Source organism: Myotis daubentonii, chromosome 15 (genome assembly GCF_963259705.1).
Source record: "Myotis daubentonii chromosome 15, mMyoDau2.1, whole genome shotgun sequence".
Lineage (NCBI taxonomy): Eukaryota > Metazoa > Chordata > Mammalia > Chiroptera > Vespertilionidae > Myotis > Myotis daubentonii.
The window spans coordinates 10021101-10048977 of NC_081854.1; the positions used below are offsets into that span (position 1 = coordinate 10021101).

The following is a 27877-nucleotide window of genomic DNA, read 5'->3' on the forward strand; positions in this document are numbered from 1 at the left end:
TGGGTTCCCTCCTCCCCTCCTGCCAAGTTCTCGCAGGACTACCTCACTACCTTTCCTTCAAGAAAATGAGCTGGTCCTTCCATTCAAGGCCAGCCCCCTAACAGGACCCCTGACCCCTCCCATCCCACTTCAGAGATCTCATTACATTACGAGAAGCCACCCACCAGGGTGGGAAACCTTTTTTCTGCCAGGGGCCATTTGGATATTTAGAACATCATTCATAGGCCACACAAAATTTTCAACTTTAACATTAGCCGGCTGCATTTGGTCAAACATTTAATTAATTCACCCCCAATGCTTGGCAGAGCCAGACCAAATGATTTTGAGAGTTTTATACGACGAACAGGCCAGACCCCTGCTATACACCATAGTGGCTAAGGGCAAGGCTCTGAAATAATTCAGGCAGGATTCAAATCTTTTGTTCAAATGTGACTCAACCACTTACTGTGTGACCTTGGGTAAGTATGAGGGAATCACAGGTCAAATGCAGATGTTAATAAAAACAATGCACTTACTAATTACTCCAATACTAATTATTACTATCCATGCTCTGCCCCCTTGGCCTCTCAGACCCTGGCTCTCCTCCTTCCTCCACAGACAGTCCAGCCTCTACATGGGTCCCAAGATTCCATCTCAGAATCATTCATCTTTTCACTCTGTATACCACCATAAACCAACTCAATGCTTCTTTTAATTTCTACCAGAATTTTCTGGTATTTCTTAAATCACTCTTACCGGTACAGATTTCTTCCTGATCTGAGCCTTGTATTAAACTAACTGCCCAACAGATACTTTCTCCTGGATATCCCACAGGCCCTTCATATTTGACTCTTGTATTTGTCTCTGTTGATAAGCCCACCAAACTGCCCATCCAGTCATCCGAACCAGAAACCTGGTGTTCAAATCCTTGGTATTTCCTCGATAGCCGTCATCTGCTAAGGTGGCTAAGAGCAAGGGCTCTGCCAGGAGTCCGACTGACTGGGTCATTGTCTCCCACTAACTAATGTGACCTTGAGTGGGCCAGGACTTCACTTCCTTTTCTCAGTTTTCTTACAGGTAAAATAGGGATGATAAACTCTACAAGTCAAAGTTTTGCGGACTAAATGACACTATAGCCACAGCTCTTAGGACAGTGTCCAGCACCTTCAGTAAGTGTCCGCTATTGCAAGATATTTGTTTTTCCTTACGAGCTCATATACAATCCTATCAATTCTACTAAGTTTTTCTCACCTCTGTGTGCTTCCTGCCCTATCACCAATAATCACTCATATCCTTTTCATCTCACCGAAACGACTAAAGCAACCTTCTAAGTGGTCTTTTACTCTTTATCTTGTGCCAACCTAAGTAGATACAGTAATTAGTCATCTACCCAAAGTCCAAAGCTGACCAGGTCACTCCTCCCCACATTGGAAACTCCTCAATGAATCCTTATCACCCAGGGGTGTAAGTAAAAGCTCACAGCGGGGCTTGCCAGCAAGCTCTTCAGGACTTGGACCTTACCTGCAACCTGGTCCCACCTCCCACCATTTTGAGCTTCACACTCTAAACATTCCACACTGCTTTCTATAGTCTATTTCTCCCCTGCTGTTTTGTGCCACTACTAATGGCCCCTGCCTCAGATACAACCCCTTGACTTGATCAATCTCTACTGTTCTTTAATACTCAGCTCAGATCAGAACTCCAGGAAGACTTTTATGTCCCCCTATCACAACCTGAGTCAGGGAGCCCACTCTGGTTTCTGGGGAAAAATTGAGAATGGGAAGCAAATACCTATAATACCTCAGGGTAGCAGAAGGGGATCTTGGATGCTTACTGATGTAAACAAAATGAAAACCTCTAAGGGGCAGAAAATAACATCCTCATTTTCTAGATGAGCAAACTGAGTCTCTGAAAGGTTAAGTCCTTCGCTCACCTCAAGGAGGGAGGATCTGAACTCAAGTTTGATGATTCCAAAGCTTTTGCAGTATGTAGCACTGTCTGCCTGGGATTTTTCTCGTCGTGGGGAGGGGGGGAAGAAATGGGGGATATAAGCAAATTGCAAGAGGGCAGAGGAACCACAGTGTTTGTGAGCTATTAGATTTATGAGATGGGGGTCAGGGAGGGTAACTTGACTGGGACCAGGTTACATGAAGCCAGAGGTTCTCTACCCTCCCTGACTGTCAGGCTCACCTGGAGACCTTTTATTTTAAAACTAGAGGCCCGTTGCACGAAGAGATTCATGCAATAGGCCTTCCCTTTCCCTGGCTGCCGGCACCGGTTTTCCTCTGGCACCCGGCACCCAGGCCTTCGCTCCGGCCCGGAGCCTTCAGTCTTCACTCTGCCACTTTGCCCCTACGTATGCAAATTAACTGCCATCTTTTTGGCTTAACTTGCATACTCTCCTGATTGGCTGGTGAGTGTAGCAGAGGGACGGTTACTTTACATGTTTGTCTATTATTAGTAAGATAACCCCCCAAAGATTCTAAAGCACAGGTGGGACTGAGGACCTCTGTGTGAAGCCTTGAAACCAGTCAGAGGAGTCAGGCCCTGCAGTGGAAGGCAGTAGAAGGCGCTCCAAGTCCTCAAAGTGAAGAGGGAGGGACGACAATCAGCCTGTTCACGTCAGCACTGGGTGGCCTTCATCACTGGACTGAAGCAGTGACAGGGCCATAGCACACACCCCTTGCTGTGAGATTATCGTTCCCCATTCTTGGATTTCTCCGACCAGATGAGGAAGTCAGCATCCCCGTGTGGTTTCATTTATTCCACACCAAGGCCTCCAAGTTTGGGAACCATCCTTCCTTGAGTCTCTAACTCTTAACTTCTCTCGACCTTACACATTAGTCTAGATGAGGTGTTCCTGCCTCTAGGGGGCACTGTGGTTGGGGAGATGTCAAAGCAGCAGGTCCTCAGACTGTTAAATAACCGGACGTTTGCTTGCTGGAATTTTCCTTCCTTAGGTTTTATTTTTATTTATTTTTTTAACCTTCATCTGAGGATATTTTTCCATTGATTTTTAGAGAGAGTACAAGAGAGAGTATAAGAGAGAGAGAAATATCGATGTGAGAGAAACACATCAATTGATTATCACCCCGACCAGGGCCCAGGCTGGGGAGGAGCCTGCAACCAAGGTATGTATCATTGACCAGTATCGAACCCAGGACCCTTGGTCTGCAGGCCAACGCTCTATCCACTGAGCAAAACCGGCTAGGGCTTAAAAGATTTTAAATTCAAGTCAAAGATCAATATATGACTGTGATATTAAGAAAGCCAACACACACCCTAGCTGGTTTGGCTCAGTAGATAGAGTGTCAGCCTGTAGACTGAAGGGTCCCAGGTTCGATTTCAGTCAAGGGCACTGTGGCTGGGTTGTGGGCTCGATCCCCAGTAGGGGGCGTGCAGGAGGCAGGCGATCAATGATTCTCTCTCATCACTGATGTTTCTCTGTCTCCCTCTCCCTTCCTCTCTGAAATCAATAAAAATATATTATTAATTAAAAAAAAGAAAGCCAACTCATGTTTCTTTTCATATTGCAGTAAATTTTTTTTTAAATATATTTTATTGATTTTTTTACAGAGAGGAAGGGAGAGAGATAGAGAGCTAGAAACATCGATGAGAGAGAAACATCAATCAGCCGCCTCCTGCACATCTCCTACTGGGGATGTGCCCGCAACCCAGGTACATGCCCTTGACCGGAATCGAACCTGGGACCTTTCAGTCCGCAGGCTGACGCTCTATCCACTGAGCCAAACCGGTTTCGGCAAATTTTTAAAAATTAATGATTGTAGCCCTGGCCAGGTGGCTCAATTGATTGAAGCGTCATCCAGTGCACAAAAAGGTGGCAGATTCCATTCCCAGCCAGGGCACATACCCAGGTTTGGGGTCAATTCCCTCTCAGGGAGTGAACAGGGGGCAAACGATCAGTGTTTCTCTCTCACATCATGTTTCTCTCTCCCTTCCTCTCTTGCTAAAATCAATAAAAACAGTGCTAGCTGGTTTGGCTCAGTGAAAAGAGCATTGGCCTGTGGACTAAAGGGTCCCAGATTCCATTCCAGTCAAGGGCACATGCCCAGGTTGCAGACTTGATCCCCAGTTGGGGCATACAGGAGGCAGCCAATAATTCTCTCTCATCATTGATGTTTCCACCTCTCTTTCCCTCTCCCTTCCTCTCTAAAGTCAATAAGAAAAAATATTTTTTTTAAAAAATCAATAAAAACATATCATTGGGTGAGGATTAAAAAAAGGTATCCGAGCCGAAACCGGTTTGGCTCAGTGGATAGAGTGTCGGCCTGCAGACTGAGGGGTCCCGGGTTTGATTCCGGTCAAGGGCATGTAGCTGGGTTGTGGGCACATCCCCAGTGGGAGATGTGCAGGAGGCAGCTGATCGATGTTTCTCTCTCATCGATGTTGCTAACTCTCTATCCCGCTCCCTTCCTCTCTGTAAAAAATCAATAAAATATATTTTTTTAAAAAAAGGTATTTGAAAAAAAAAAATTCATTAACATTTATTTTTGTCCATAGAGGCTATACCTCACACTGCACTAGTTATATAGTGTGAGACAGGACCCCTCTTCATTGCCCACAAATTATAGGATGGGACAACACAATCTTTAAAGTATTTTACCTAAAAAGACATGATTCCTGGAATTTGCTTTAAAATACTGTCAATCTCTGACTGGTTTGGCTCAGTGGATAGAGCATAAGCCTGCGGAATGAAAGGTCCCAGGTTCGATTCCAGTCAAGGGCATTTACCATGGTTGCAGGTATATCCCCAGTAGGGGGTGTGCAGGAGGCAGCTGATTGATGTTTCTCTCTTATCGATGTTTCTTTTTTTTTTTTTTAATATATTTTATTGATTTTTTTACAGAGAGGAAGGGAGATGGATAGAGAGTTAGAAACATCGATGAGAGAGAAACATCGGCCAGCTGCCTCTTGCACACCCCTTACTGGGGATGTGCCTGCAACCAAGGTACATGCCCTTGACCGGAATCAAACCTGGGACCTTTCAGTCCGCAGGCCGACGCTCTATCCACTAAGCAAGACCGGTTAGGGCATCTCATCAATGTTTCTATCTCTCTATCCCTCTCCCTTCCTCTCTGTAAAAAATCAATAAAATATATATATATAAAATAAAATAAAATAAAACACTGTCAAAAGCCCAGCCTGTGTGGCTCAGTGGTTGAGTGTTGACCTATGAACCAGGAGGCATAGGTTTGATACCCAGTGAGGCACATGCCCGGATTACTGGTTCAATCTCCAGTATGGGGCGTGCAGGAGGTGATCAATGATTCTCTCATCATTGATGTTTATGTTTGTCTCTCCCTCTCCCTTCTTCTCTGAAAGCCGTAAAAATATTTTTTAAATATATATATAGTAATAAAATAACATACTGTCAAAAAATAGGGTGAAAGATACTAGTAAATTTATTTAAAAATATTGTTATCTGGAGAAGCCAGGTAGATGGGATGTCAAATATTATTCTCTCTACTTTTATATATATTTGAAAATTTCTATTTAAAAAAAACTAAAATGCCACTGAGGCATGAGAATGTAGAGTAAGCAGCAGTTATTTTCACTTTAGATAAAAGACAAGTCAGAGGAAAGCTACACTGGAGCTGGGCACTATTATTTTATCATCAACTAAATCATATCATTCTAGAGGCCGGTGCACAATCAGGGCCAGCGGGCTGGGGGAAGGGACCACGGGAGGTTGGCTGTGGGAGCGCACTGACCACCAGGGGGCAGCTCCTGTGTTAAGCATCTGCCCCCTGGTGGTCAGTGCGCATCATAGCTACCAGCCAGTTGTCTAGTCGTTAATGGTCGCTTAGGCTTTTATATATATAGATAATTACTAATTATTGGATGCTTTGCTTGTTATGTGCAGACACTATGCTAAGCAGTCCAAATACATCCTCTCTGACCCAATGTTTCCCAAAGTAATGTTTGCGAACCATCTACAACAAGATCTCCTAGGATAACTTTATTTTTTTGAATTTTTTTTAAAAAAGTATTTTCATAGATTTCAGAGAGGAGGGGAGAGGGAGATAAAAACATCAGTGATGAACCCCTAGCTGGTTTTGCGCAGTGGAGAGAGCATCAGCCTGTGGACTGATGGGTCCTGGGTTTGATTCTGGTCAGAAATACATGCCTGGGTTGTGGGCTCGATCCCCAGTGGAGGGTGTCCAGGAGGCAGCCGATCAATGATTCTCTTTCATCATTAATGTTTCTATCTCTCTCTCCCTCTCCCTTCCTCTCTGAAATCAATAAAAATATATTAATACTTGCCTGTCAAAAAAAAAAAAAAAAGAAGAAGAAGAAGAAGAAACCATCACTAATGAGAGAGAATCATCTATTGGCTGCCTCTTACACAACCCCTACTGGGGATCAAGCCCACAACCGGGGCATGTGCCCTGACTGGGAATCGAATCTTGACCTCCTGGTTCATAGGCTGACACTCAACCACTAAGCCATACTAGCCGGCTATTTTTTTAATTTTTAAAAATTGAGTTGAGATACCTTTTAAATGTATTTATTCCTGAGCCTCATCTCAGACTTTTTTTCTAAAGTAGAATTGGTGGAGGGTGAAGGACTATGCCATGACAAAGTCCCCAGGCAATTCTATATTTTTAATTATTCAGGTGATTTATAAGCACAAATTGGAAAGCTACTCCTCTACCCCTCAGGATCACTCTCCAAGAGAGAACTTAACTCCACGTGCAGATAAACAAGCTCAACAAGGAGACAGGAGTGGTGGTGCTGAAATAAAACACAGTGCTAGCACCATCAGTCTCCAAAGGCTACAGTTCCATGCATGCCAGCCCTCCTTTCACAGCCCTGAAAGGGCAAGTAGGAACTCCCCAAATCCCCAAGTGTTTATAGCTAAGAGGGGAGACTGCTTTGGAGTGATGAGGTGGCTGCACATCTCACCTGTTCATGATCCAGCATGGTCAGTCCTTTCACTCCTGCCAGGATGAGATTCTTGGCAATTTCAGCCCCAAGCCCTTTCATGCCGACAAGAAGTACCCGGGAGGCCCGCAGCCTGTAACACAAACATTGTTAACTGGATTACAGAACAGCAGAAACTCGCCAAATCATTGAAGAACAAAACAGGGCTATAATTTTAGTTTTCATTCACTGCACTGAAGCAGCACAGCCTCAAAACTAGAAAAGAGATGCTCCAATCCATCCTGCAGAGCACATTCATTCAACAAATATTTGTTGAGCACCTATGCCAGGCACCTCTCTAAGGTGTGGAAATAAATCAAACATAATCCTTGCCCTTCTGTAACTTATACTTTGTGAAGAAAGCAGATAAATAAGAGAGTATATAGGGTGGGACAAAAGTAGGTTTTACAGTTGTTCATATGGAAAATAATACAAAATTAATAAGTAATAATACAAGAATAAACTGTTTCAGGTACTCACACTGTAAATATACTTCTGCCTCACCCTGTATATTATGCCAAAAAGTGATGAAAATCAAGCATGATGTGATCAAGACTGACGGAGGATGTTATTTTAGTCAAACTCATTGAAAAGGCCTTTCTGAGGAGGTGCTGAGCACAAATGAAAATGATATAAAGGATGAATATATAGATATTTGGGAGAACAGCATTCCAGGCAGAGAAAACAGCAAGAGCAAAAGCCCTGAGGCAGAAGTTCATGGCATGTTTCAGGGAGAGGAAGAGCAGTGAGCAATGGGGAAACTGGTAGGAAATTAGGTTGTAGACAGAACCAGGGGCTACATCATGAAGGCTCTCACAGGCATTGTAAGGTTTCTGGATTTTATTCTAAGCCTGATGAAAAGCCATGGGGTAGTGGGGTCTGGAGGGGAAGGGTATCACAGTTAAGGTGAGAGGATGAGGGCTTAGACTAGTATGATAGCAGAAGAAGAGGTGGGAAGGGGTACTATTTAAGCCATAACAAGCAAAAACGTGGCAGCATGAAAGAGGGTGTACCGAGGAAATGTTTGGATCATTCTATGTATAATGTGACAGAAGACACAGCTAACAGAAGGTAGTCAGAGGTTGGGCTATCCCAAGAAGTCTAGACTTAACTCTGAAGTCAGTGGCAGACAGTATATAGGTCTACAATATCTTATTTGAATTCCCTTGGAGGGGAGGAAAACATACAAAATTCCCATATATAGTGACAAATAAAGGCACAAGTTCTTTTCAATGAGGAAAGAAAGAAAAAATCCCTTGAAGCACAAATGTTTCAGAATCACAATTTTTGATTTGAAACAGGAATAAAGAGTATGATGTCATATAGGTCCTAAACTAATGGAGTCATCACTTTGTAAGGTATATAAACGTCTAGTACTGTTATACACCTGAAACTAACACAAACTTTTATGTCAACTGTAACTGAACACTAAATTTTTTAAAGATACAAGATAAAAAAATAAAGTGCTCATTCATTGACATTATAAAAAGGAAATAAAAGAGTTTACATCATATATTATGAAACAACCCCATCAGGATCTTTTACAGCGCTCTGTAATTAAACGCCTTAATATTTCTGCAGCGAATATATGATTATTCACACTGAAAAGGATAAATAAGAACTAAGAACAGCCTCACATAAATTCAAGTTCCTTCTGCTGGACAATGAGTTTGCTCTTAATTTATGAAATGAGTCCATTCTCAACAAGTATTGGGAAGAACATGCAGAAACTATGTTCCAATAGTTCTAATAATTATGGATGCTGCATGCAGACTAGAAGTCTTTAATGAGAATGGTGGCTAAGTCCTGTGCTGGTTCTTGGTGCTAGCAGATTTTGCATTTTCTTCGCTGAGACAGTCAAAGGATAAGATGGGGAAAGAGGGAGAATATTGACAATATTTCCCTCAAAGATATATGTCTGGGTCTCAGTTTCTCCATTATTGCTTTCAATCTATGGGCCCTTTCACTGCCAATCACAGGAGAGCAGACAGGACTTTCAAGTGACAATTCCACTTCACCAGAACAGGAGACAGCTGAGAAGGGTACCAACGGATGGGAAGAGGAAGGAAAACTATTTGGCTTTCCAGAGGAACCCTAATCCCTCAAGAATCAGCAAATATAATAAGCAATGTTTCCTAAAAGAATATAGTACACGGCAAACCAGCCTTCTACCTGGCCTCCTTGCGCAGAAAGGTTGAGCACCCTTGCATTTAGCTGTACTTTCCAAGTCTCTGCTATCACTGTGAGTCTACGAGCCCTCCCAGCACCGGGCCCTGACTCTGCTGCACCTGGAACTCCAGGCTCTACGTTCCCTTCCAGTCGGAGTGAGTGGGCTTTCTGCTGTCTGACTGCTCCAGTACCGCAAAGATACAGCCCTGCTCTCGTCTAGGAATCCGTATCTTCAAATATTACCAATGGCCTCCTAATCTCCACACCTACTAACTTCTCAGGCTCTGTTCTCCTTGATATTCCTTCAGCAACAGGCATTACCAATCACTCATGCCTCTATGTGTGAAGACTTGGGTTTAAATTCTGGCTCTGTGAGTTCCTACCTGGCTGACCTAGACAATCTCTCTAAACTTCAGTTTATCCACCTGTAAAATGGGGATACTAATTCTGACTTAATGGTTTTTAATCTCAACAACCTGGTAAAATGTGTATGCAAAGCCATCTAGCATAATCCTTGGCATGTAACAGATGCTCAGTTTATGTTACTTGAATTTATTAAAATTCTCCCCAATCCCATTGCCTTAATTACAAATGGCTCAGTAAAGGATTCATTCTGATTAAAAAACAAACAAACAAAACACACACACACACACACACACACACACACACACACAAAATAAAACTCACAAAGAAATCTAAAGCTGGCATTTAAAGCCATTCCGTTATTGGCTAGCTCTGACTTCTCCAGCCTTACCTCCTACTACCACCAAATTACTCAATCCCAAACATGCCCTCAGTTTTCCACCTGCAAACTTTATTTTTTTATATGCCTATATTTTTATTGATTTCTGAAAGGGAGAGGAGAGACAGAAACTTCAATAATGAGAGGGAATCACTGATTGGCTGCCTCCTGCATGCCGCTCCACTGGGGATCTAGCCCCCAACCTGGGCATGTGCCCTGACCGGGAATTGAACCGTGACCTCCTGGTTCATAGGTCGATGCTCAACCACTGACCCAAACCAGTCGGGCCACCACCTGCAAACTTTAAATCACAATATTCCACACACCTGAAATGCACCTGTTCTTACTCTCTACACCCAGTCAAGCCTTTCCCCAGACTTCAAACCCCAACTTGAGTGCCATTTCCTCAGCAAGTCTTTTCTTATGACAGACTCGAATACTCTCTCCTCTGAATTCAGAGCAAATGTCACGTATAAATGCCTCTGATAAGTCACATTATAGCCATGTGTCCTCTCCATGATCCCTACATCCTGTGGAGCTCTTCAAACTCTGTGAGTTTTTTTATTCAAGTGGCACCACCCCTGACCTTCATGCTTATGTTGTTAATCCTTAACCATGCCAGGGGCCCCAAGATTACAGCTTACTTATGGCTCAATTACATGAAAAGCACCTAAAATAGTACCTGGCATAGAGTCAGCATTTAATGAATGTCAGCTATTACTATTCATACTCTGACACAGCAATTCCCCTTCTAGGAATCAAGCCTACAGAAATATTCAAGTGGTCACAAAAGTCATGTACAAATATATTCACAGCAACACCGTCCACTTGCTTCCCCCTACCTCCACAGTGTCTGGTCTGAGCCACCATCATTTCTCGCCTACAAAACTCAACAGTCTCCTACCCGGCCTCCCTGTTCACACTGTCCCCATCTCAGGCAGAGATAGGGCTCTGGCATTAGTTGTTCTCTCCAAACTTTTCACATGACCCATCCTTTAGGTTTCAGCTCAACTGTCACTGGTCACCTAATCCAAAATATGTCCACTCCCTCTTCAATCTGGAATTATGCTAATTGCTTATGTTCATTGCCTGTTCTTCCATTAAAATGTTCACTCCAGCCTAGATAATAGTGACAATTATAAAATGTAAACTCCAGAAACCACTACATTCCTAGCAGTTATGACTATGCTTGGCACTTACACTGTTACTCAAATAGCTGTTGAATTAATAGATATACCAAAACAAGCCCAAGTGGCCATCAGCAGAAATACATGTCTGGCATGTAACTGAACACTCACTATGGCCAAGCACTGTTCCAATCTCTTTATGTTGTTTAATCCTCATGACAATCTTATCAGCTGGTACCTTGTTATCACTATTTTACAGCCGAGAAAACAGACACAAAGTCAACTAGCTTAACCAAGGTTACACAAGTAGAAGTGGCTAATATGAGCTAGCAGGTAAGGGCAACAATAAGGTAGAGCTATTAAGATGGTAGCTCTGGATAGATTAAGAAGATGGTGGCATAGGTAAACACCTACACTTGTTGCCTCTCACAACACATCAAAATTACAAAAGGCAGAACAACTATCGTCCAGAACCGCGGGAAAGCTGGCTGAGTGGAAGTTCCACAGCTAGAGGTGAAGAAAGCGCATTGAGACTCGTAGGGGGTGCGGAGGTGCGGAAAGGGCTGGCTATGCCGCTTTTTTAATCGGGAGGGAGATACAAGCTCCCCGCTTGTTCTGAACTCCAGTTCCAGGCGAGACTCTGGGGGACCCAGACACATATGGGGAGCAACTGGACTGTCTGGCATCAGGACAGGAACGCGAGGGTGGCTTTCTTTCAGAGGTGCTCTCAGCGATCATTGTTCCTGCGCAGGGACGGGAGGATGCAGGGACCTCTTCAGTGCAGGGTTGACTGGCAGCCATTGCTGTATGCTCCGCCCTGGTGATTCCCTGAGAACCTACCCCACCCAATTTACAACCCCAACCAAGCTGTTCGAAGCAGCTTTTGCATATTAATAGCCTGTCCTTTCTCAGCCTAAAACCTGTCAAACAGGCAGCAGCTGGGTCAGGGAGCCCCACAGCAATCAATCCAGCAGCAGCAGCCTGCCTTGCTGCACAGCTAAGCCTCGTCTGGCCACTTGCAAACCCTTGCAAACCCGATACAAAGAGGAGGAATCTGTAGATCTCTCTGTAGCTCTTGCTGGGCGGCCCCAGGCAGTGGCTGACTTTGCACCTCCTTGGAGATCCAAGAGCCATTGTACCCAGTGGTCAGTGTGAGACCATACCTGATTACAACTCTTCACATCCATGAGACACTCTCAAGGGGCAGACTCAGTGAGCACCAAAGCCCCACTGAAGCAAGTCCTGCCCCATAAGGGTGTCTCCTGCACAGCAGCTCTTCCTTTGTAGATACAGCTGGTCCTCACAGCCAATTGGCCTGGAGGTCAATTCCTCCCAGTGATACCAACAGCAATCAAGGCTTAACTACAACAAGACTGTGCACACAGCCCACAAAGGGGTGCACCAAGAGTGTCCACCTCAGGTGACTGGGAAGGCTGAGCCACTGGGCCCTACAGGGCACCTACCACACAAGGCCACTCTATCAACTCAAGGAGACTTAGCAGCTACCCAATACATAAAAACAACCACAGGGAAGCAGCCAGAATGTGGAGACAAAGAAACATGTCACAAATGAAAGAAATGGATGAAAGCAAACTATTGGATATAGAGTTCAAAACCACAGTTATAAGGTTACTCAAGAAACCTCTGAGGAACTTAGTGAGACCTTCAAGGATCTTAGTGAGAATGCCAAAAAAATGGAAAAGGACCAGTCAGAAATTAAGCATACACTGACTGAAATAAAGAATAATATACAGAGATTCAACAGTAGATTAGAGGATCACAAGAATCAAGTCAAAGATTTGAAATACAAGGAAGCAAAAAAACACCCAACCAAAAAAGAAAAAAGAATCCAAAAATATGAAGTAGTGTAAGGAGCCTCTGGGACAACTTCAAACGTACCAACATCCAAATTATGGGTGTGCCAGAAGAGAGAGAACAAGATATTGAAAACCTATTTGAAGAAATAATGACAGAAAACTTCCCCCACCTGGTGAAAGAAATAGACTTACAGGTCCAGGAAGCGCAGAGAACCCCAAACAAGAGGAATCCAAAGAGGACCACACCAAAACACATCATAATTAAATGCCAAGGGCAAAAGAGGGAAAATCTTAAAAGTAGCAAGAGAAAAACAGTTAGTTACCTACAAAAGAGAACCCATACAAGTGTCAGTTGATTTCTCAACGGAAACTATGCAGGACAGAAGGTAGTGGCAAGAAATATTCAAAGTGATGAATAGCAAGAACCTACAACCAAGAATACTCTACCCAGCAAAGCTATCATTTAGAATTGAAGATCAGATAAAGAGCTTCAAAGACAAGAAAAAGCTAAAGGAGTTCATCACCACCAAACCAGTATTATATGAAATGCTGAAGGGTATTCTCTAAGAAGAGGAAGAAAAAGAAAAAGGAAAAGATAAAAAATTATGAACAATAAAGTGACAACAAATATATATCTATCAACAAGTGGATCTCAAAATCAAATGAATAAAAAATCTGATGAACAGAACTGGTGAATGTAATATAATCAGGGGCATGGAAAGGGGGCGGACTGACAATTCTCACGGGGGAGGGGGTGTGGGGGGTGTGGGAAGAGATTGGACAAAGAGCTTACACCTATGGATGAAGACAGTGGGGGGGGGGGGCGAAGGCCTGGAGTGGAGTGGGAACCAGGTGGAGGGGAGCTATGGGGGGGGGGGGGGGGGAGAGGAACATCTGTAATAATCTGAACAATAAAGATTTAAAAAAAAAAGATGGTAGCTCTGAGGCCATTCAGCCCTGGTGCATGTGTGCGCGCACGCATACACGCACACGCGCACACACACACAGAAAATGGAAAACTAAGCAGCCATTATAAAGAATGAGAGAGACCTGGCTGGTGTTGCTCAGTAGTTAGAGGATCATCACATGCACCTAATGGTCTTGGGTTCCATCTCCATTGGGGGTATGTATGGGAGGCAGCCAATTGAGGTTTCTCTCACATCAATGTTTCTCCCTTCCTCTCTCTCTAGAATCAATGAAAAAAACAAACGTATCCTCAGGTGAGGATTTAAAAAAGAATAAGATAGCCCTAACCGGTTTGACTCAGTGGATAGTGTTGGCCTGCGGACTGAAGGTTCCCAGGTTCGATTCCAGGCAAGGGCATGTACCTTGGTTGTGGGCACATCCACAGTGGGGGGTGTGCAGGAGGCAGCTGATCGATGTTTCTCTCTCTTCAATGTAACTCTCTATCCCTCTCCCTTCCACTCTGTAAAATATCAATAAAAAAAATTTTTTTTTAAAGAATAAGATAATGATGGCAGCCTGACTGGTGTGGCTCAATGGTTGAGCATCAACCCAGGAACCAAGAGGTCATGGTTTGATTCTCAGTAAAGGCACTGAGTTATGGACCCAATCCCCAGTAGAGGGTATGCAGGAGGCAGCCAATTGATGTTTCTTTCTCGTCGATGTTTCTATCCTTCTCCCTTTCTCTCTCTATAAAAAAAGAGATAGAATGATGGCTATTAACACTTATTAAACAGTGACTGTATGCCAGGCACTATTCAAAGCAACTTATATGTGTTAACTCTGAACATAGGTGCTATTGTTATTCTCATTTTACAGATAAGAAAGCCAAAGTGTGATAGACAAAATAGTGCCCCAATCCCTGGGACCTGTGGATAAGTTACTGTACATGACAAAAAGAACTGAACTGATATTGTGATTAAATGAAGGGCTTTGAGATGGAAGATGATCCCGGATTATTGGAGTGGGCCTAAGTAATCATAAGAGTCCTTATAAGAGAGAGGCAGAAGTCAGGCAGAGGAGATGTGGTGACAAAAGCAGGGGCCATAGTCAGAGAAGAGAGATTTGAAGATGCTACACTGCTGGCTTTGAAGATGAAGGAAGGGGCCACGAGACAAGGGAAGCAGTGACTTCTAGACACTAGAAAAGTCAAGCACACAGACTCTTCCCTAAAGCCTCCACAGGGAGCAGAACCCTGCACACACCTTGATTTTAAGCCCACCACTGAAAATGGTTTCACACTCTGACTGCCAGAACTGTAAGATAATTTGTGTTAAGCCACCAAATTCGTGGCAACTGCTACAGCAGCAACAGAAAATACATGGAGCCCTGGCCGGTTTGGCTCAGTGGATAGAGCATCAGCCTGCGAACTGAAGAGTCCCAGGTTTGATTCCGGTCAAGGGCAGGTACCTTGGTTGCGGGCACGTCCCCAGTGGGGAGTGTGCAGGAGGCAGCTGATCAATGTTTCTCTCTCATCGATGTTTCTAGCTCTCTACCTCTCTCCCTTCCTCTCTGCAAAAAATCAATAAAAATATTTTAAAAAACACATTCTTTGTAATATTTTAAAAAAAAAGAAAATACATGGAGGCACATTGAGGAACTTGCTGAAGATCACACAAGTACTAAAAGACAAAGCAGTCTGGCCGGTGTTGCTCTGTTGGTTGAGTATCATCCCATGCCCCAGGAGATTGCTGATTCCATTCCCAGTCAGGGCACATGACCCGGGTTGTGGGCCTGATCCCCAGTAGGGGGTGTGCAGGAAGCAGCCAATCGATGTTTCTCTCTCATTGATGTTTCTCTTTCTCCCTCTCCCTTTCTCTGAAATCAATAAAAACATATATTTTTTAAAAAGGCAAAGTAGATGTCAACTCAGGCAACATGTGCTCTTAAAGGTATATTGCCTCTCAATATCACAAATAAATGTAAAATTACATTGTGACATATTGTATATATACGTAGTCCACTGGTAACACAGTGGCAGTAATTACCATCCACAGAGGACTCATTAAGTATCAGGCACTGAGCTAGGTCCATTACATGTAGAACCTGAAACCTTGACTAGTTCTTCAGCATTTTTCTCTCTCCAATAAAAGCATACATGCTCTAAACCAGGGGTCTTCAAACTTTTTAAACAGGGGGCCAGTTCACTGTCCCTCAGACCGTTGGAGGGCCTGACTATAGTTTAAAAAAAAACTATGAACAAATTCCTATGCACACTGCACATATCTTATTTTGAAGTAAAAAAACAAAACAGGAACAAATACAGTATTTGTATTTGCATGTGGCCCGCGGGCCGTAGTTTGAGGACCCCTGCTCTAAACATTGCACAACATTTCTCTTCCTAAGAGTCCAAAGGGACTCCACAGACCTCGTGGGGAAGGCCATCACATTTCCATAGGAAAGGATCCATGTCTGCCTTGAGAAAGGAAAAAACTAAGGCTCAGAAAAGGTGTCCAAGCTCTCACAGCTAATGGGTGATCTGAGTTAGGATCAGAATTCAGTTCTGTGCCAAAACCGGTTTGGCTCGGTGGATAGAGCGTCAGCCTGCGGACTGAAGGGTCCCAGGTTCGATTCCGGTCAAGGGCATGTACCTTGGTTGCGGGCACATCCCCAGTAGGAGGTGTGCAGGAGGCAGCTGGTCGATGTTTCTAACTCTCTATCCCTCTCCCTTCCTCTCTGTAAAAAAATCAATAAAAAATATATTTAAAAAAAAATTAAAAAAAAAAAAGAATTCAGTTCTGACCATGATCTATGACTTTTTTCTCTCAATGTCTCTCCCATGCTCCCTGTATACAGTTGGTTCTAAATAAATATATGACTTACTCTCCTTTCTTTGACTTCTGCTCCCATATGAATATCTTTTAAATTTCTGGGAAGGCAGGAACCAGAGCCTTTATATATAATCTTTGAATTCACACACTTCAAGTTAAGTCAAGTAAGTGAATTCCATTCATGATTAAAAACTCTTAAGACCATCAAATTCACATTCAAACCACCCTTATTGAGAGTCTAATATGTGAGCGAGTCACGCAAAGACCTGGTGGCATGAGGCTATTTCAAACAGGGTAAGCACAAAGCCCCTGAGGACACAAAGAGCTCTAGCATATTTGAGGAACAGAAAGATTCAAGTAGCTTTCATGGAATGTAGGCAAGGTCTGACAAGCCAGAGCATGAAAGGCAATGGATTTTTTAAAGCTTTGGATTTTACTCTGAGTGAACCAGAAAATATCACTGGAAGGCTTTAAGCAGGACCCCTAATTTAAATTCATTTGGCAGCTGCGTAAAGAGTACATTATAGCCCTAGTCCAGTGATCAGCAAACTGCGGCCCCTTGAGTGTGGCTCTTCCACAAAATACCACGTGCAGGTGTGCACGTACAGTGCGACGGAAACTTCGTGGCCACACTCAAGGGGCCAAAGAGCCACATGTGGCTCGCGAGCCGCAGCTTGCCGACCACTGCCCTAGTCGGTTTGGCTCAGTGGATAGAGAACCAGGCTGCGGACCAAAGGGTCCCAGGTTCGATTCCAAGCAATGGCACATACCCAAGTTGCGTGCAGGAGGCAGCCAATCAATGATGCTCTCTGACCATTGATGTTTCTATCTCTCTTTCCCTCTCCCTTCCGCTCTGAAATCAATAAAAATTAAAATAAAATAGAAGAAAGAGAGAGAGAGAACAGGGGAGACCAGTGAAGAGAATGCTGAGGTGATCTGAGATGATGGGTGTGGCTTAGACTAAAAAATGAAGGGCCCTGGCTGGTGTTACTCAGTGGTTAGAGTGTCAGCCACGCAACAAAGGGTCTCAGGTTCAATTCCCAATCGAGGGCACGTACCTGGGTAGCAGGTTCAATCCTGTATGTGGGAGGCAACCAATTGCTGTGTCTCTCTCCCACTGATGTCTCTTGCTCTCTTTCAAACCCCCCTTTGTCCCTCCCTTTCACTCTCTCTAAAAATCAATGGAAAAATATCCTCAGGTGAGGATTAAGCAAAAAATAAAAGGAGAAAAAGTTAAGAAAGGTAGATGAGATAAAGTTTGAAGCAGAGCCAGCAGGACTTCCCAATACATTGGATGTGAGTATAAGGGACAACGAGAAACCAAGAAGTAGGTTTCTGGTCTGTGCTACAGGAAATGGTAGAGCCATTGGCATTTGGCAAATTTGACCACTTTCTCCTTCTAAAAATAGCCCCTTCTTCATTTAACAGTATGGCACTTTTCATTTAAATCTACAATCCTGCTCCATCCAACTGCCCACTCAGCATATGTACCTATACGTCTTGTCATAATCCATAACCTAAGACTGCTCCCCACTGTGAGCCGCTTCAGCAAATCTGTTCCTCCCAGTCTTCCTCATCCTTCCGAAGTCCCCACTCAATCCAATGACTCTTGCTTCACACGTGCCTTATTTATCTCAAGCTATTTCCTATGTAGTTTCCCTCCTTTGTTGCTGGTAATTTATACTTGTCAAATAACTGTAACTATAATTTACTAACTCCTTTCTGTGCTTAGGCACTACTCATGCATTATCTCATTTAGTTCTCCATAACCTTTAAAGTAAATTATATTATCTCTACTTGATAAATGGCAAAACTGAAGCATAGAGAAGAGATGTATCCAAGGTTACCTAGGGGGAAGGAGGGATGCTGGGAGGAGGAGGTAAAGGGGGATAAAATGGGAGATATCTGTAATATTATCCTATGTAATAAAAGCCTAACATGCAAATTGTCCCCTCGACCTGGAGTTCAACCAGGAATTCGACCGCTTGCTATGACGTGCGCTGACCACCAGGTGGTCACTGACATGGCGGGCATGACTGACGTGGCTGCCAGCCTAATGGGCACGGAGGAGAGCAGGGCCGTGGAGGGATGGTGGAGCAGGTGAGTGGGCGGTGCCATGCCAAGGCGGGTGTGAGCAGGGCCAGATCGCCCGCCAATATGCCCTGCAGATGGTTCCCAGCAGCGCTAGCGGGGAGGGGGAGAGGGGACAAGGGGAAGGGGGGGGTGCCTCCTCCTAGCTCCCAGGCACTGAGTGAGCCAGGCGGGGAGGCCTGGCCCCAACTGATCACCCAGCAGACAGTGACCACCCGTGAGGATCCCGTCCCACACCCATGCGGCCTCTTCTGGGTGAGTCGGGCCACAGTGCTGAGACCACAGGGGCCAGTCGGCTCCCCTTGGGTTCACACAGGAGCTGGTCTGTGAGGCCAGCCGGAAAAGAGCGCACTGCCCGCCCGGCTTCTGTGTCGCGCCGCTGGGCAGCCTAGAGGCCCAAGCTGCACCCCGGTCTACAGCGTCCTGCACGCTCATTGCATCTCCGTGTGGGGACTCGGGTGCCGTGACTCAGGTGGAGGGGGGCACACAGTGGCCCAGGTGCTGCTCAGGGCCCAGAGGTCAGCTGGGACCTGACCTTCCACACCAGATGCACGCCGACCAGGCCTAGGGACCGCACCATGCTTGAATTTCGTGCACCTGGCCTCTCGTCCACAATAAAAAATATATTGCCCTAACTGGTTTGGCTCAGAGAATAGAACGTTGGACTGCGGACTGGAAGGTCCCGGGTTTAATTCCGGTCAAGGGCACATGCTCGGGTTGCGAACTCTATACCCAGTGGGGGGCATGCAAGAGGCAGCCAATCAATGATGCTCTCTGATCATTGATGTTTCTACTCTCTCTCTCCCTCTCCCCCTTCCTCTCTGTAATCAATAAAAATATATTAAAATATATACATATTTTAAAAATAAAGAAAGGTATTCAAGGTTAAATAACTAAGATGTTCTTGAGCTGAGATTCAAACTCACCACTATCAACCACTAGAATAAATTAGTCTTTATATGAAACAACCAGGGGGGTAGGGGAGGCCAGGGGATTGTCAAGGGCGGGGGGAAAAAAAGGACACATATGTAATACCCTTTGTAATACTTTAAGCAATAAAAAAAGAAAAGAAAAAAGAAACAACCAGTACCCAGTACATGTTCAGTCGCTTTAATGGCAAATATGTGCCTATGGAACCAAATGAAGTTCCTCTGAACAGCCAGCAGCGTAGGGTAATTAGTGATTGAAAATAGGCAAGTTTTCCTAGTCCCTTTCTCGTAAAATCAAAATTTCACAGTTAAAAAAGCCTTAAAGGTGTCACACTCATCCCTCCTTTTGCAGATGTGGAGCCAAGAAATTGTGTGACTCACCCAAGAGCAAAGAGCTGTTTAGCAGAGATGAGGATTGAAGGCAGGTCTTTTGACTTCTTGGTCAGTGATAGCGAACCTATGACACGCGTGTCAGAGGTGACACACGAACTCATTTTTTTGGTTGATTTTTCTTTGTTAAATGGCAATTAAATATATAAAATAAATATCAAAAATTTAAGTCATGCCGAAACCGGTTTGGCTCAGTGGATAGAGCGTCGGCCTGCGGACTGAAAGGTCCCGGGTTCGATTCCGGTCAAGGGCATGTACTTGGGTTGCGGGCATATCCCCAGTGGGAGATGTGCAGGAGGCAGCTGATCGATGTTTCTCTCTCATCGATGTTTCTAACTCTCTATCTCTCTCCCTTTCTCTCTGTAAAAAATCAATAAAATATATTTTTTAAAAAAAAATTAAAAAAAAAAATTTAAGTCTTTGTTTTACTGTGGTTGCAAATATCAAAAAATTTCTATATGTGACACAGCACCAGAGTTAAGTTAGGGTTTTTCAAAATGCTGACATGCCGAGCTCAAAAGGTTCGCCATCACTGTCCTAGGTCTTTGCAATGTATAGTCATTTCATTCACTCGACAAGTATCTAAATATCTACACACTTGTAAGCACTGGAAATTTAAGAGACCAGTAAAAACCCACATTCTAATTATTGGACATTTATAAATTGCTTGCCGTAATGGAGTTTATAATCTACTTCCCTCTTTCCAGTCACCCTCCCTTCCTCTCTTAGATATGGGGATAAATCACTGTTGAGTGGGAGAATCAGACATGCCTTTGTTGTGAAAGGCAATGCCAAAACTGTGGAAGCACATATTCTGAGAGCATACACAGCTGCTAGCTTTAGCATTCCCCTTTATGTTAATTTGATTGAAAGAATGAGCCCCTATGGTGGAAAATGAGCTGCCATGGGAATAGCAGTGAGTCTGAAGTTAGAGGTTACGAATCCAATCCTATGCCTATTTACTTGAGTGTGACATTGGAAGAGTTGTCTCCCTTCTTTGAAACTCATTCATAAGATGGGCTATGCGCCACAGCAAGATGCAAACTCACGTGCAAACTGCCAGGCAATGGTGGAGGACAGCAAAGTAGAGAACCCATGCTGGGTAAAAGAGGCGGCCTCAGCCCTAGCCGGTTTGGCTCAATGGATAGAGCATTAGCCTGTGCACTGAAGGGTCCCGGGTTCGATTCTGGTCAAAGGCATGTACCTCGGTTGCAGGATTAATCCCCAGCCCTGGTCAGGGGCCATGCAGGAGCAACCAATCGGTGTTTCTCTCTCTCTGTCTCTTCCCCTCCCTTCCACACTCTCTAAAAATCAATAGAAAAATATCCTTGGGTGAGCATTAACCAAAAAAAAAAAAAGATTTTCCTATTTTTCAAAAGAAAGAAATCTGCCCAGCCAGTGTGGTTCAGTGGTTGCACATTAACCTATGAACCAGAATGTCACGGTTCAATTCCCAGTCAAGGTACATGCCTGGATTGCAGGCTCAATCCTCAGTAGGGGGCTTTCGGGAGATAGCTAATTGATGATTCTCTCTCATCATTGATGTTTCTATCTCTTTTTCCCTCTCCTTTCCTCCCTGAAATCAACAAAAATGTATTTTTTAAAATAAAGCAATAAAAGTTCATCATTCTAAAAAAAAGCTGATAAGGTCAGAAGTAGGACCTAACTAGAAAACCTTATTAAAAAAAATAAAAATTTTAAAATGACAGAAATCAGAAACTCTATATGAAATCTCCAGATGGGAGGGGGGAGGGTCACATTTCCCCCCAACTTTCATTATTAAAAATTTCAAACATAAAAAAGTAGAAAATAGTAACATTTTGCTCTATAGCAGTGGTTCTCAACCTTCCTAATGCCGAAACCCTTTAATACAGTTCCTCATGTTGTGGTGACCCCCAACCATAAAATTATTTTCGTTGCTACTTCATCACTGTAATTTTGCTACTGTTATGAATCGTAATGTAAATATCTGATATGCAGGATGTATTTTCATTGTTACAAATTGAACATAATTAAAGCATAGTGGTTAATCACAAAAACAGTATGTAATTATATTTGTGTTTTCCGATGGTCTTAGGAGACCCCTGTGAAAGGGTGGTTCGACCCCCAAAGGGTCGCGACCCACAGGTTGAGAACCGCTGCCTTAGAGGCAAGTCAATCTGCTTTGTGGAGCATCCTCCCTCTCTATACAAGGCCCTTTCCACTCCAGAGCCTTGCTATGAGACTCAGTTGAAAAATGGCCATGAGAGCACTTTAATAAGTCTGTAAGGTTGTCTCCAAATAGCTTCCTAATTATAGATAACCCCTTCCTTCCCAGGACCCTCAGCCAACCCTTTCCACATTCTTCACAGGCTTCAGTACATCTCCACTCCTTCAGAATAACTCCCACTACCAAGAATTCCATATCCTTCAAAGAGCAGTCCCTAAAACCAATCAACCCACCTGTCTTCAGGCCCAGCCTCAGTCATCCCGGAGTTCTGCCTCTCACAACCCACACTGACTCCTTCAGCAAGTCCTTTCCCCTCTGTCCTCAAAGATGTCCAGAATATATATCTGACCCTTCTCTAAAGTTCCAAGCCCCATTACTTATGTCTCCAGCGGATTATTGTAGTAAATATTGCAGTAGTCTCCCAACTGGAACCCTTTTTTTTTTTTTTAAACAGTTGTTTTTATTTTTTTTTTAATATATTTTATTGATTTTTTACAGAGAGGAAGGGAGAGAGATAGATAGTCAGAAACATCGATGAGAGAGAAACATCGATCAGCTGCCTCCTGCACATCTCCTACTGGGGATATGCCCGCAACCAAGGCACATGCCCTTGACCTGAATCGAACCTGGGACCTTTCAGTCCGCAGGCCGACGCTCTATCCACTGAGCCAAACCGGTTTCAGCCCAACTGGAACCCTTATTTCCACGTCTGCCCACTTCAACCTCTTCCCCACACAGCAAGAATGGTCCTTTTAAAAAATCAGATCATGCCACACCTATTCAAAACTCCCCAACACAGAATAATAAAAAATACAAAAGCTAGTCACTCATTTGGTTCCAGCCATCCTGTGTGACTTGCCAAGCGTGCGCTGGCCCCAGGATGTCACACTTGCCGTTCTGTGGCAGGAAGATCCTTCCAGGTGGCTCTTCCCTTTCATACCTGTCAGAGGCCTTCCCTGGCCACCCTATCCAAACAGCTCTCCGCTTCACCATCCTTTATTGAGCCTCTTATCCTGCTTTATTCTTCTCCCTTGCTCTTGCATTACCTAACAGTAGATTTTTTTTTTTTTAATATTTTTACTGATTTCAGAGAGGAAAGGAGAGGGAGAATCACCAATGGGCTGCCTCCTGCACACCCCCACTGGGGGCAGAGCCCGCAACCCGGGCATGTGCCCTTGACTGGAACCGAACCCGGGACCCTTCAGTCCGCAGGCCAACGCTCTATCCACTGAGCCAAACCAGCTAGGACCTAACATTATTTATGTTTGTTGCCAACACTAGAGTGTAAGTTTCATGTGAGCAAGGAGTTTGTTGTTCAGGGATATATGCTCTATGCCTAAAACAGTGATTGCGGAAGGTGCTCAATAATTATTTGATCAAATCAATCACCTCTTCCGAAGACCTCATCTCTGGTACCTACTCCTCAGCACCCCAGGGATGTATGCCCAACCTCCGCGTCCTGTCCTCTCGGGACACATCCCCATACCTCGACACGAGCCACCTCTGCAGGTGCCTCCAGCCCCCCTGGACTCCTAGAGCCTCTCACGACTCCCACTAAAAGCCCTGGCCGTTTGGCTCAGTGGGTAGAGCGTGGACCTGCGGACTGCAAGGTCCGGGTTCGATTCCCATAAAGGGCACGTGCCTGGGTTGCAGGCTCCATCCCCAGTAGGGGGCGTGCAGGAGGCAGCCCATCAATGAGTGTCTGTCCTCACTGATGTTTCTCTCTCTCTCCCTCTCCCTTCCGCTCTCTGAAATCAATAAAAATAAATAAAAAGACTCCCACTAAAAATAACCCCAAACGCTCAAAAACCCCCATTCTCCCAGATGGGCCCACCCACCCCTTAGAGGCCACGAGCATGTAGGGTGCACGTTAGGTTCGCCTGTCTCCCCAGCGTCCAGGTCCCCACGATCTCGTAATGAATGAACACGCCGCTCCTTTCACCCTTTCCAGCCATTCCCGGCCCCTCCTAGTTCCCAGCCCCCACCCCCGACCTAAACTCCAGCATCACCCCCTTTCGGGCTGCTGAGTCCCTAAGTTCGAATCCTCCTGTTCCCTTAGGACTCCCCCATCACCCCCTCCCCGCCCCCCAAAGGCCTCCAATCCCTCAGAACCGCCCTCTCACCCCCTGGGAAGTCCTGGCTTCCCATACCTTCCAGAAATATTCCCAAATCCACCCTCCCAGCCCTCTCAGGCCGGCTACCCTCCCCGGGTACAGAATTCCCGCCTCCCCTCTTCAAATTAGACCCTCCCTCTCCCTGAGGGCCGCGAACGCCTCAGGCCAGACGCCCCCTCCAGACCCTCAGCCGCACAGGCTGCACCAGTCTGACCGTTTCTGGGCCTCCAATCCCCAGAGACGGATCTGCCGGTCATACTGCGCCGCTTCCTCCTCGCTGATGCCGCCGCCAGCCTCCTCCTTCTCCACCATGGCGCCGGCTCTCGCCGCCCGAGCGCAGGCTCTGCTCTCGCCAACCGCCAACCGCCGCGCGCCGGGACGCGTCTGCGCCTGCGCTGGAGACCGCGCCTGCGCAGTAGCTGCTCTCCCCCGCCGGTCCCTGCGACCACGTGGACCGCCCCAGCTTCAAAGGCAGGCCGGCCACAGCCGGTCACGTGACTGAGTCTCCAGCCCAGCGGTTCTCAACCTGTGGGTCGCGACCCTTTGGGAGTCAAACGACCCTTTCACCGGGGTCGCCTGAGACCATGGGAAAACACATATATAATTACATATTGTTTTTGTGATTAATCACTATGCTTTATGTACCATTTGTAGCAATGAAAATACATCCTGCACATCAGATATTTACATGACGATTCATAACAGTAGCAAAATTACAGTTATGAAGTAGCAGCGAAAATAATTTTATGGTTGGGGGTCACCACAACATGAGGAACTGTACTAAAGGGTCGCGGCATTAGGAAGGTTGAGAACCACTGCTCCAGCCCCTCCAGACCAAAAGATAGCCGGGCCTATGACCCCAACAAGGGAAGGAGACTGCTATGAGATTATTCATTCAGCAAATATTTATGGAGCGCCGGCTGCAAACCCGGCATTGGGTTTGTGAAATAGAATGGCGAATAAAATAGACAAATCCTGCCCTCATGGAGCTTATCTGATGTTGAGGAGGGCCCAAGATAAAATCAATGTAAATCAGGCCATGCTTAAATGCTTTGGGGAAAAATAAAGCAGGGTATGGAACTACAGGATGACAGGAATGGACCGGGAAGGCTTCTCAGGGAAGGAGACATTAAGCGGAGATCCGAAGAAACAAGCTGTACACATAACTGGGAGAAGGCACATTTCCTGGCAGAGAAAACAGCCAAGTGCAAAGGCCCTGAAGATGAAGCGTGCTTACATGATTTAACTGTGGAGAAGGCATGGTGGCTGGAGCAAAGAGAGAGGGTGGCAAATGGTAAAAGATTAAAACATAGATTTAAAAAAAAAAAAAGCAAGCCCTCACTGGTTTGGCTCAGTGAATAGAGCGTCAGCCTGTGGACAGAAGGGTCCCAGGTTCGATTCTGGTCAGGGGCACATGCCTGGGTTGTAGGCTCCATCCCCAGAAGGGGGCGTGCAGGAGGCAGCCAATCAATGATTCTATTTCATCACTGATGTTTCTCTCTCTCTTCCTCCTCCCTTCCTCTCTGAAATCAATAAAAATATTTTTTAAAAAACATAGATGAAGCAGGTGGAGATCATGTAGGGCCTTGTAGGCTGGTAATAGCTAATATGTATTTTCCTTAGGCAAGATGCCTTTTTATTATTAATTCAATAAGTACGTATTAAACACTTGTTCTGTGCTAGGGATAAAGCAGTGAAAAAGAAAATAACTGCCCTCTTATGCAAGTTAAATAAGTATTTTTTAAATGTTTTGATTGACCAGTCAGTGTGGTTCAGTGGTTGAGCATCAACCTATGAACCAGGAGGTCACAGTTCAATTTCCAGTCAAGGCATGTGCCCAGGTTGTGGCCTCAATCCCCAATGGGGGGCATGCAGGAGGCAGCCAATCAATGATTCTCTCTCACCATTGATGTTTCTCTCTCTCCCTTTCCCTTCCTCTCTGAAATCAATAAAAATGTATTTAAAAAAAAACACAAATATTTATTATCTCATAGTTTCTGTGGGTTGGGAACTTAGGAGAAGTTTGGCTAGGAGGTTCTAATTCTAGGCCTCTCATGAGGGTGCGGTCAGATGCACACTTTGCCTGCAGTTATCTGATGGCTTGGGGTGGAAGAGCACCTTCCAAGGTGACTCACTCACATGGCTGGCAAGTTGATGTTGGCTGATGGCTGGGGACCTCCACTCCCCTGGCCAATTTGTGGGTTCAGGCCTTTAGAAATAGGCAGGCTCCCCTTAAGAAAGCTATGTGAGCCCTAACTGGTTTGGCTCAGTGGATAGAGCATCGGCCTGCAAACTGTAGGGTCCCAGATTCAATTCCAATCAAGGGCATGTACCTGGGTTGCAGGCACATCCCCAGTTGCGGGTGTGCAGGAGGCAGCTGATCAATGTTTCTCTCTCATCGGTGTTTCTAACTATCCCTCTCCCTTCCTCTCTGTGAAAAATCAATGAAATATATTTTTTAAAAAAAGGCTATGTGAACCAGCAATTCCACTCTTAGATATATACCCAGAGAAATTGAAACAGGGCCCTAAACAGATACTGGTATGCCAATCTTCATAGCAGCATTATTCACAATCCAAAGGTGGAATAACCCAATCCATTCATCAACTGATGAATGAATAAACAAAATGTGATCTATCCAGACAATGGGCTATTATTCAGCCATAAGAAGGTATGAAGTACCTACACATGCTGCAGCATGGATGACCCTTCAAAACATGTGGTAAGTGAAAAGCCCAGACACAATAGGTGACAAGAAAAGAAATAGGTAGTGATGATGGTTGCATAATATTGTGAATGTACTTAATGTTAATGAATTGTACACTTGAAAGTGGTTAAAATAGTGGGTTTTATGTTATATATATATATTTAATATTTTTATTTTTCATAAATCTTTATTGTTGAAAGTATTACATATGTCCCCATATATGTTATATATTTCTTACTACATTTTTTTTTTAGTTTTAAAAGATTTTAACATTGATTTTGAGAGAGAGAGAAAGGGAGAGGGAGAGAAAGAAACATCAATGTGAGAGGGAAACGTGGATTAGCTACCTCCTGCACGCCCCCTACTGGGGATCAAGCCCACAACAGGGAATCAGCCAGCAACCTCCCCAGTGCATGGGACAACCAGCTGAGCCACACCGGCCAGGGCTCACTAAGTTATCTTGATCATCGTTGTGGCTGATTGCATTTTGCAAAAATGGCTATGACAGCCCTAGCTGGTTTGACTCAGTGGGTAGAGTGTTGGCCTTCAGACTGAAGGGTCCCATGTTCGAGTCCAGTTAAGGGCACGCACCTAGGTTGCAGGCTCCATCCCAGGCCCTGGTCAGGGCACGTGCAGGAGGCAACCACATGAATGTGTCTCTCTCACATCGCATCAGTGCTTCTCTCTCTCTCTCTCTCTGCCTCTCTCCATCCCTTCCACTTTCTCTAAAAATCAATGGGAAAATAGCTTCAGGTGAGGATTAACAACAACAACAAAAAAAAATGGCTAAGACAATGTCTTCCATCCTACATACTCTTATAACACTCCTTTGAAACTTCTCCCATTGAGGGGATAGGCGGTCTATGTTCATTGCCTTTCCTTGAAATTGGACTGGCTTTGGTGACTGACCAAAAGAGTGTGGCA

General features: G+C 44.8%; 1 protein-coding gene across 1 annotated transcript in view; it reads right to left on the bottom strand.

The window, feature by feature from the left end:
• The window catches only part of SAE1 (SUMO1 activating enzyme subunit 1), a 78268-nt gene extending 53639 nt beyond the window's left edge, over positions 1-24629 (bottom strand). Inside the window, exons 1-2 of the mRNA XM_059666075.1 lie at positions 24461-24629; positions 6907-7018 (exon numbers count right to left, since the gene is read on the bottom strand). Of these exons, the coding sequence (XP_059522058.1) occupies positions 6907-7018; positions 24461-24558 (210 nt within the window). The 5' untranslated portion in view covers positions 24559-24629. The remainder of the gene's footprint in view (positions 1-6906; positions 7019-24460) is intronic.
• Between the last annotated feature and the right edge of the window lie 3248 nt (positions 24630-27877).